Source organism: Papaver somniferum, chromosome 2, assembly GCF_003573695.1.
Source record: "Papaver somniferum cultivar HN1 chromosome 2, ASM357369v1, whole genome shotgun sequence".
Taxonomy (NCBI): domain Eukaryota; kingdom Viridiplantae; phylum Streptophyta; class Magnoliopsida; order Ranunculales; family Papaveraceae; genus Papaver; species Papaver somniferum.
In genome coordinates this window covers 192460242-192471388 of record NC_039359.1, presented here as the reverse complement: position 1 = coordinate 192471388, position 11147 = coordinate 192460242, and the positions used below count along the sequence as shown (strand labels likewise).

At 35.4% G+C, this 11147-nt stretch overlaps 2 protein-coding genes across 4 annotated transcripts; both read right to left on the bottom strand.

Annotated features, from left to right (window-relative positions):
* Positions 1–1043: 1043 nt before the first annotated feature.
* LOC113354333 (late embryogenesis abundant protein D-34-like) lies at positions 1044–2107 on the bottom strand. 3 transcript variants are annotated; one of them, XM_026597689.1, is made up of 4 exons: positions 2059–2107; positions 1721–2007; positions 1290–1577; positions 1044–1202 (listed from the first exon to the last, which is right to left on the bottom strand). In XM_026597689.1, exons 1-4 carry the CDS (start codon positions 2105–2107, stop codon positions 1044–1046), a joined length of 783 nt encoding a protein of 260 aa, XP_026453474.1. The 3 variants fall into 3 exon arrangements, with proteins under 3 accessions (XP_026453474.1, XP_026453475.1, XP_026453476.1); XM_026597690.1 differs by having other exon boundaries at positions 1721–2013; positions 2074–2107; XM_026597691.1 differs by having other exon boundaries at positions 1721–2019; positions 2083–2107.
* A 730-nt stretch (positions 2108–2837) lies between these two features.
* LOC113350081 lies at positions 2838–6129 on the bottom strand. Its single transcript, XM_026594155.1, has 8 exons — positions 5905–6129; positions 5481–5801; positions 4451–4522; positions 4227–4294; positions 3890–4040; positions 3585–3665; positions 3374–3463; positions 2838–3122 (listed from the first exon to the last, which is right to left on the bottom strand). Exons 2-8 carry the CDS (start codon positions 5730–5732, stop codon positions 3030–3032), a joined length of 807 nt encoding a protein of 268 aa, XP_026449940.1. The 5' UTR covers positions 5733–5801; positions 5905–6129; the 3' UTR covers positions 2838–3029.
* Positions 6130–11147: the final 5018 nt, after the last annotated feature.

The window sequence follows — 11147 nt, the reverse complement described above, 5'->3', positions numbered from 1 at the left end:
TTGTTCAATTTGTGAATTGAACAGGACATTCATGAGAACCATCAAGAAACTTTAATCTTGAATTTACGAATAACAGGAAGCATCAAAGCGATCTGGAAAGCTATCATCTTTGAGTTTGCTTTTCAGACAAGAAAGTTATCATTTTGAGTTTCAATTGAACAGTACTAGTCAATTGATTAATGGGAACTTTGGAAATTGAGTAGGAGGTTGGATTTTCCATTAGATTTACAAAGAACTCGATACTCGAGATGATTTGAACAAGATCAAGAAAGCAAGAAGAGCAAAATAGATCACTGAAAAAATACAGATGAAATTGATATTAAAGATGAGAATTGAAATTGAGGAACTGAATATAGGATTTTGTAAGAATGAAGATGAAGATCAGGAAAAACAAGATTTGATTTAGCAGAAAGAAACAAGAAAGAATCGTTCTGTATCTGATACCATAGTAGAGCAGCATAAGAAAACAAAACTGTAGAATCGTTCACAAAACTGTAATTCATTGGGTTGTAAAGATATCACAACAGGGCATTAAATATAGGACGAATAATCGCAAAGTAAAGCTTGACCAAACACTGACCATAGACGTGTGACAAAAAGACAACTCATTAAAGCTGTAATAACAGACACATTATAATATTACTATACACATCCCGAGATTGTTTTTCAACGATATCATTTTTTAATAAAATGTATTCCAACGATTTCAATTCTGGTTTTGCAGTGCACTAATACTAAGAGAATGCATATTAGATGAATTCATGAATAAAAGATGGCTGTACTTCCTCCGTAGTTGCTTTGGCTTAGTCCATTATATGAACTCCTAATTTACAAAGAAAAAAATCCAGACGTAAACGCATCATTTTTAAACAGACTTGCAACCCTATTTAACTTCGTTCATACCTGATCATACAAGACAACTTGTACAAAAGAAACACAAAATAAAGAGGTTCTAATTTTACAAAGAACAAAAGGACTTCACCGTTCCATTACCTTTCTAGAGCTATACCTGATACTATCTTACAAGAACTACTACCACCTGCTTACTGTTCTTGATTAAGCCTAGCTGCAGCTGCAACAGAAGCAGCTACACCACCAGGGTATGTAGCCATATTAGGATTGTTCCTTAGCTCAGCACTAACCACACCTTCAGCATCCTCGCTGGTCACAGTTTTATCCTTGGGCAATGTGGATGTCGCATCCTGTTCACAACAAAAGTCATTTATTAGAAGGTAAAATTTTATACTGAGATCATCTTTGTGCAAACCAGCAGCTAACATTGTCAGTACCGTGAGAACATCGGAGAGTTTCGTTTTCTCTTCGTCGTTAGTCAAATGTGCATTAGCACTAGCGGCGGATTGAGCTTCAGCGGCAATACCACCAGGAATGGTGGCATTGATACCAGTCGCTCTAACTTCAGCTGCTTGTATTGCTGCTGCGTCACTTTGGTCTATTGGTTTATCTCCGGCGGTTATTGCCACCGCTTCTAATGCTTCACCTATTGTAACTGCATCTTTATCTACTGTTGATGTTGTTGTCGCTGCTATGGGCGCTGGCCTACTGTATTCCGAGATCACCTATCATACAATTGTAACAATTATTTCATTGGTAGATCAAACTTGCAACCATACATTTTTATATTATAACGAGTTCTCATTAGTAACGGCCTAGTTAAAGAATCAAGTACAAAAAGAACTCCACTATTTGAGACGAAAATTACCCGGCCTGCAACTGATTCGGAAATGATACGCCTACCTGGGGCACCAGTTTCGGCGACAGTAACTCCTTGATCGCCAGTGATATCAGTCACATCGGTATGACCAACTAGCCCAGCTCTTTCATTTTTTGTTGCTGCAGATTGCATAGCAGCAGCAGCACCCCCTTTTTGAGTCTGGCCAAGCACTAAATTCTCAGCAGTCTGCATCATAGCAGCATCTTGAGGGGATATAGGTTTCGATGCAAGTTCACCAGAAACATGCGGAAACACATCACCATATTTAATAGGCTCTTTCTGTTGATTAGAATCAAGATTTGGTTGTTCTTTCAGATAAGCTGTACCCATGTTCTGTTCATGGGATTCTGGCCTTCTTGGCTGTTGCTGACTCATCTATTGGCAAGTTTTGTGCTTCAAAATTAATAGAAATTACAGATCAAGTAGTAGCAGAACAGGGCTTCGATTGTAGGCTACAGTGCTGCTTCATATATATACATATATATTAAGAACTTATGCTAAAGTATAATTCAATGAGACCGCAGTTTTTGCTCAGCCACGTATAGGGTTGTAATATCGTACGTGGCAGAAAAGATGATGACAGGGCTTCTCTGAATACATACTTGGCAGCACAATATCGTTTCTTTGTTGTATAAAATGTTGACCAAGGCTGGACTGATCTTCGATTATCTATTTGGAATCTGGATACTTCCGAAATGAGAAATGATTTCCCTATGGGAAGACTGTACTTCTTTTTTCTTTTCTTTTTTTGGGTAAGAAACTGTACTTCGCAATAACACACGTCACATACTTTTTTTTTTTTTTTTTTTTTTTTTTTTTTTTTTGCTTTTATCTGTGACCAAACATCTATGTCATCTTTTCACTTGGAAGGTCCGGAGGTGCATGGTCTGATATGATAAAACTTGAAGCAAAGGCTTTATTTCATAACAATGTGCACGCTCTCTTAGTGCTTGATAACAACAATGCTGAATGTGAGGTTTCTGTATAGTGTAACTTATAATGATGGTAAAATTGATCAGTGGCCATGTATATTTCAAACTATCTGGATAATATTTTTAATCCCTGGTGTTCAGACATGAATTTTAAAATCATACGCGTCCAAAAGGGTTAATGACTTGAATATCTAACATTGTCAGGCTTTCAGCTGAGTGTATAAATAAATTGTGATATTTAATATGTACATAATTACACATATAAACATAAATTCAATGATATGCTTGAATCGATGTTCAAGCTTCATCGTGCATTTTCTAGTTTGGACCGAGTGGGGATGGCCTAGGACATGTATATACATTACTTAGTGAACATGGATAAGATGTTGCTGAGGCTGCAGATGCGTCTGCTCATCTTCTTCTCCAGATGATGTGCTATATGACAAATCATGAGGTTCCTGCATTTCAAAGAAAATAAATTTATTTTCCTCCAGAAAAAAAGTAAGAATGAACAATTAAAATCGTTCTGGAAGCACGGCCAAGCCACTGCAAGAAGGGTGCAAACTTGTTTTATAAATCTAGCAGTGATAGCTGAACTTTCACATTCGCTACAATACATGGGAACATAAATGGTTCCGTAAAAGAAAAGATGAAAACGAATGAAAAGAACACCCTAAAAGATGGAATAGCATAAGCTCAAAAGGGTTACATGTGGGCGACGCCGGCGTAGAATGGCAGTCACTGCTTTGATAGTCAGATAAATTGGTAGAAGTATCCCAGAGATCCTTAATAGCAACAACTGTTGGTAATAGTAACAGAAAAAAGTCCAATCCGTCATTCACTCGCTTCACAATAATTTGTACAATTTTATCAGGTTTTCTCTACAAAATAAATAAATAGTCACTGGCCGTAAGTCTTACCATGAACAATGTGAGAGAGTAGTCCTCCGTTTCACTGATAATGATGGGCAAAGCATGACGTAGGACTAGAAGAACCACGAACTGCAAAAGCAAAAGAGAAAGTAAGAAAAAAGTAGAAATGTTCAATAACATGACTAAACTATAGCATACGGACAAGCCCAATTTCGTTAACATGCATTAACATGGTTCAAGGAATCCCAGCATGGTATTCATTAGAGTAGGACCTAACCAGGAATACTGCCGTACATATCTGATTCGGCAGTGTGTGTGTGTGTGTGTGTGTGAGAGAGAGAGAGAGAAATTACAATTATAGCGACTGTACGGCAACACGTCAGACTTCTTGAAGTGGGTGATGAATAACCGTCATAGTCACCATCCAGAACACTGCGATCTGTTGAAACCATAGCTATAAATCGAGGGTTATATAGCTCCCGCCTGGGAATCTCCCAATTTCCTCTAAAATCAAGATCAAGGGAGCATGGAGTTCAAATATTTCAGAAGTTAGTAGAATTCGATTAGGTGGCAGTGAATTTAGTAACTGAATTCCTAAGGCAATCACAGTTACTGAATTTAGTTGCATCCATAACAATGTTCCCGGTAATGAAAACAAATTAGCCAGGGCAGATCATATCTCTGACATACCTAAAGCTCATCGGAATACCCCCATAATGAAATAACGGGGGAGGTGCGGTATAACCTGGTTTAAATGGCTGCCAATACAATAGGCAGCTCATACGTTAGTAAGTTGTTGATGAAGAAAATATCAAAGAAAATAAAGGTCAATGGCATAGTTAGTTGTATCCAAATCACTCACTGAACACATTCAAAGACAAATAGAAGTAAGAAACTCTGAATAGAATAATCACCTGGTGACATATCTCACATATAGTATCCCCCTTCTCGTTACACCACCTCTGGACACATCTCCGGTGTGCATACTTTAATTATCAAGAAGGAAATATGTCAGTAATCGGTTGTATAAATAATGAACTGAGCAGATTAGTTTGTACGATATAGATTGTCACAAATATGCCTAAACACCTTAAGCCTGGGGAAGTGTGTTAAACAAACTGAACTCAATGATAATTTACAAGGGGTGAAAAAGGAATAAGAAAAGAAAAGAAAAGATAAAAATAGAACAACAATGAATTGCCAATTCATTTTTGAGATTCAGCACGACTTGGGCTCTCAGGTTTACCATGCTTAATAGCAATAGGAAGAACACATAGGTTATGCACCCATAAAGAAGCTTCAGTGTCCAACTGAAATGTCTATCCACTGTACATATTTAGTATTTACATTCAAGCTATAACCATAATTACCTGAACTAAGTCACTAAATATTTCCAGCAAGGTAGTATTTGCAATCAATTAGTGGTGTTATCTGGTACAATAAAAGTGTACTCCCATCTAATAACATATTCGAACCTATGTGAAGCCTAGGAATGATTTTTAGGTAAGTCATGGTTTTTCAGGTAATTCCAACCTTGCCAAATCAACATGAGGATATCTCCATCACTAGCCTAGTGAAACAACATCGAACCACAGTCATCTAGCTTCTCAAATATCTGACTCAAGCATTCAGGCTAATTAGATACTTGAAGCTGAATTTGTATGCTGAAAAGCAATGGAAATACAGGACAAACTCCATGTTAGGAAAGAACTAACATCTCAAGATCCGATAGCCAAACACCACAGAAATAATCATACAATTATCAATACCCATGAATAATAAATTGCAGATGCCTCTCTAATACAATGGTATTAATACCCATGAGGCCATGACCTGAGTTAGAAACTTCTCAACACCTTAATTTCTACAAACCCATCAAAATGTTAAATATTAAATAATACTAACAAATAATAAAAATATTGACTTCCAAAGAAAACTAATTACCTTCAAGCTACCACAACAAGAACAAGGTGTCTCCATTTTAGAGTCATGATCCTCATCCTGACAAATCCTACATTCCACAAGTTTCCCAGGGCTGAAGTCCATCTTGTCGGATGAGATGTCAGTTAAAGTTGCGGTCTCAACTCCTACAGGGGGGGCGCCTTTTTGTTGAGACAGATTTCTACTCTCTAATGCAGCTTCAAGTGTGGATTCAGTCAGCAACCGATCCACCAGTAGTACAAAATGATCTCCCATCCTCAATAGAGTAATTCGATTTTAGGGTAATATGGTAAACCTCTTTTATATGCAAAATAGGTCACCAATCTGCAGCGAATGTTAAGATATTCAGCAAAGAATAACCTAGTTAGCAATACAATAAAATTGGAAACAAAATATTTGATGGATCATATATAAAGAAGAGACTTACAAATAGGGAATCGGATTTCTTCAAAGGAAGAAAGCTTGATTACTTTCATTGTGTCTTACTTTTCACCGATCTATTTGGGTTAAACCTTCTGTTTAGAAACGAAGCAAAGAGATGGAGTGTCGTCGTTCTTGGTTTTGGTTTTGTCCTCTTTCTTTCTCATTTTTTTTATGTTCCTAAAAACGGGAGAAAGACAGATTCTAACGGCTCCCCACGAATTCCATTATTTATATTCTGTTATTTTATTTCAGGTAGAAATGGAATCAAATTCTAATACTATCAAATAAAGAATATATACCACGTCGGCAATTTAGAGAGCTCAGTATAATAGGATAGGAGCACCTCCAATAATTTCAAAATTAAAATGTTTTTCTTTTCCATTTTAAAATTAAAATGGAAACAAAATTGGTTAACAAACATAAAAATACTTACGATCTCCAACAAAAAATGAGACTCCCTAAAAATTCCGGAATGGGATTCACCTTTAATCGAATGAGTCGGTCTATAAAGAGCTTTTTTTTTTTTTTTTTTCAAGTTGGTAATGCAATAAAACGACTAACTTAGGGAGTTAGAAACCCTTACAACATTAATAGTAGAGTTTTCTAATGTAGAGTTATGGTGTTTATCCCTCACATTAGATTTATCTACTTCTAAATTTAGCAAAATACAAGTAGGAGGGTTCTTATCCAAATTAACAAAGTTCACAAAAGATTTGGCTACCTTAACTAGTATGTCAGCCACTTGATTTGCAAGTATAGGAATATAGAAAAAAACCCAAAAAAAAATTGCATTTGTTGAAATAGATTTAGTTTCATCCATGAGCGATTGATTCCTCCATTCTATTTGAGATGGTTTCTCATTCAAATAGTCAAATAGCTTTTTGCAGTCACCTTTCACACTGAAATTTGACCATCCATTGGCCAATGCCCATTTTGCTCCATGCCACAAACCTAAGGCTTCGGCTTCTTCAGGCGTAGCTGCTGAGATAGGACCTGCTCTTCCTTGTTCGAGATCACCTGTATCATTTCTTAAGATTAAGGAAAAACCTGTAGGCAGTGTACTTGAAACCCATGTTGCATCAATATTGAGCTTAAATTGAGATTTTCTTGGAGAACTCCATTTAGGAGGTTCTACTGTTGTTGTTATAGCCTGACCCAATAGACATTTATCAATATTCCAAAATTCTAAATATCTCATTATTTCTGCTCCTAACTGGGTACTCGTTTTCTGTTTATTTTCGAAGACTCTGTCACATCTTTCTTTACATATATCTAAGAATGTAGTAGAAGTATTAAAGTGCAAAGTGACTGGGGAAGGCGAAGTTGCCCACACAGCTTGAGCAAATGGACAAAAGAGAAGAAGATGTTATGAAGTTTCATTTTCATTACATCCAAATGAGCAACTAGGATGAACATTGTGCATGAACTTGGACAACTTCATATTAGTAGAAATAGCATCTTGTAGACATTTCCACGCAAATATTTTTATTCTTTGAGATATATTAAGTTTCCATGGATGAGTACAAAATGAGTCAGGTTGGTCTAAGTTGTATAGGTTTTTTGTTCTTTCATTGAGCTTATTATACATGGGCTTAACAAAGAATATACTAGAACTAGTAAGAAGCCACCTAAGAGTATCAGATTTACCATTGGCTAGTCTGATTTCGCATATTTTCCTAGCTATATGATCAGGAAAGTTTCCAAAAACGATTGTAGAATTCCACTTCAATGTCAATGGATCTAAAAGATCATTCACAAGTGTTAAATTGGAGTTAGTAACTGTTTTGTATCTACTAAGGTTATTTGCCATCTGTGGCACCCATTTATCCTCCCAAATGTTTACACTAGTTCTATCTCCTATTTCCCAGATGTTGTTCTGTTCCACTAGTTGTATTCCTTTGCTGATGCATTTCCATATCCAAGAACTAGAAGATGGAATTTTTTCTTTAAAAGCAAAAGAATTTTTGAAGTATCTGGGTTTTAATTGTGTCACCCACAGTGCTTTAGGTTCTATTAGCAGCCTCCATGCTAACTTGGTAATCATAGCTAAATTGAACTTATGAGCATTCCTAAATCCTAGTTCTCCTTTTTTCAGAGGTTTACAGAGACAAAAGTAAGATTTGGGATAATATCCTCTGTGATTAGTTTCTTTTCCCCACCAAAAGTCTCTTTGCAGGTCATCTATTTTTTTTTTTGTGATTTTCTTTGGCAGAATAAAGCAACTTATTTGGTAACTAGCCATACTAGCTAAAGTTGCTTTATTGAGAACCATTTTACTTGCCTGTGCTAAGGTTTTACCTATCCAACCTTGTATTTTTTTGCTTCATATTTTCCACTATTCTTTCAAAGAGTTGAATCTTAGCTCTACTAATGAAAAGAGGTGTTCCTAGATAGGTGTCTTTTGGGTCAATTTTTTTTCTATCTTTTGCAGTTTACTAATCATCCTTTGATGCTTTGACTGAACTTTTTTACTAAAGAAGACACCAGATTTTTCGAAATTTATTAGTTGGCCTGAAGCTTTACTAAAATTTTCAATCAAAGCTAGAATATTATGATATTCCTTAAGATCAACTCTAATGAATAGAAGGCAATCATCAGCAAAGAATAGATGAGAGATAGGGCTATTTTTTGGAGTGATTTTTACTCCATAAATAGTTTTCTCCTCTTCACTGGTTAAAAGCATTCTAGAAAAAATTTCCGTGCAAATTATAAAAATATAAGGAGATAGTGGATCTCCTTGCCTTAGACCTCTAGTTGGTTTAAAGAATTCCCCTGGACTACCATTGAGCAGGACAGCAATTGAGGAGGTAGAGATGCATTGGTGGATTAGCTTACAAAAGTTAGAATCAAAACCAAAAGCACTCATCGCAGAAATTAGAAAATCCAAATCAATCCTATCAAAAGCTTTAGACATATCAATTTTGATTTCCATTCCAGCATGCTTCACTTTGTTTTTCTTAAAAGAGTGAATTATCTCTTGAGCAATAATAATATTATCTGATATTTGCCTTTTAGAGAGGAATGCTGCTTGAAAGGGAGAAATAAAATTATTTAGAAGTGGTTTAATCCTATTAGCTAAAATTTTATCTATGACTTATACATGGTATTGCAGAGCTCTATGGGTATAAAACCACTAGGGTCCTTAGGATGTCTACTTTTAGGGATAAGAAAAAGAAAGGTTTTGTTGAATTCTGGATGAAGAGTACCAGAGATGAAAAAGTGTTGAATGGCAGATATGACTTGCTCTCCTACTGTTTCCCAGTTTAGTTTGAAAAAGCTTGTTGGGAAACCATCAGGGCCTGGTGATTTATTTGGTTTAAGCTGTTTAATTACTAACCAGATTTCTTCCCCAGAAATGACTGAATTGAGGAGAACATTTTCATCCAAAGAAACACAAGGACAAATATTTTGAAATATATCAGAGTTAGATAAAGGAGGCGGAGAAGGAGATGAAAAGAGATTCAAAAAGAAGTCTTTCAGGGTATCCTGAATCTCATGCCTTTTGAATGTTGTTTCATTGTTACTTTTTCTAAGACACTCTATATTGTTCCATTTTCGTCTTTTTAAAGTTTTGGTATGAAAAAATTTAGTATTTTTTTCTCCTAATTTGATCATGTTATCCCTAGACTGTTGTTTTATTATAGCTTCTTGGGAATCATAAATCTTTTCTAATTGAGAGAGTTTTTCCTTAATCTTTCCCTCTTTCTGGAAAACATGCAAAGAATTATTTAGGTTATCTATTTGGTTTAGAAATCTCTTAATTTGTTTAGAAGGTAATCCAAAAAAGTTTTTCTTCCAAAAAGCAAGATTAGTTTGAAGCAACTTAAGATTCATAATTAAGGATTCATTTGATGAATCCGTGATACTATGATTCCAAAAATCCTTTATAGTCTGTACACAAGAGCTTTCCTTTTGTCATGTATCATAAAACTTAAAGGTAAATTCCATTTTAGAGCACTTAGTATCTAAATTTAAAGCAATTGGGCAATGGTCTGAGCCCACTGCCACACGATGAGATAGTTCAGAATTAGGAAATTGGGAGGTCCATTCTAAATTGGCCACAACTCTGTATAGTCTTTTCTGGATATTGTTAGCTCCCTCTCTATGATTATTCCAAGTATATTCATAGCCTTTAAAACCTAAGTCTGATAACCCTGTCTTATTTAATATATTATGATAATAACTACAATCAGATTTTTTGAAGGGTAATTCACCACACTTATCCTCTTGACTAAATATCGTATTTAGGTCCCCTAAGAGGACCCAAGGTATTGAGGATTTATCCACTTATTCAAAGATCTCACTTAGGAAGTCCCATACTACATTTCTATTACTAGGGTAAGGACTTCCACAGAAACAGGTAAGCAACCATTGTTTTGTTTCATAGTTGGTTTGAACTAAAACATTAATCATGTTAAGATTCCATTGAACTATTTCAAAATAGAATCCATCCACCCAAGCTAAGGCTATACCTCCTGATAAACCTATGAGGTTCACAATAAGAATTAGGATATTCGTCCTTAGTTAGTTTTTTAACTAAATGGTGCTTAGACTTAGTTCTGACAGGAATAAAATCTCTGGTTTATCATTTGTAATTAACTGGTTTAGGTGATTTTGTGTGAATGGGTTTTCACATCCTTGGACATTCCAAGCTAAAATCTTCATAATTGTTACTAGGTAAAGAGGTTTTTCTGGTATTTATTATGAATTGTTTGTTTTTGAAAAAAATTATTTCATTTATTTATAAAACAAGTCATTCTCATCGATGAAAGGTAGGATATAGACAGGAGGATCATGTGTAGACTACGTCTTCGAGTTGTTACATTTTCGCTTAGAGCATATCTACATAATATCTCTAGAGACACACAAGTGATACTGATGTTTTAAAACTGCTTTCAAGGCCTCAATTTTTATATGGCCCTGGTATTTAATCGACGGACCATCAATGGCATCCGCCACTGTCTTGGCATCTCTTTCGATGATGATATGTAGCATCTCCAATTCCCTGGCAAGCTTAACTCCTAAATGATAAGATTTTACGTTTTTTTTTTTAAAAAAAAAGGAAATAGATGTTTTATTTATTAATCATCCTCAATAAAGTTGACGAGATGAACTATACAAGTTGGAGCCTCATCATGATCCCAGCATATGTTTACATAGTTTTAGATTGCAAACTGACATAAGTCATGAGAAATAGAGTTTATGTATTTTGGGACTACAGTAAATCTAGCTTCACTGGAATCCTTA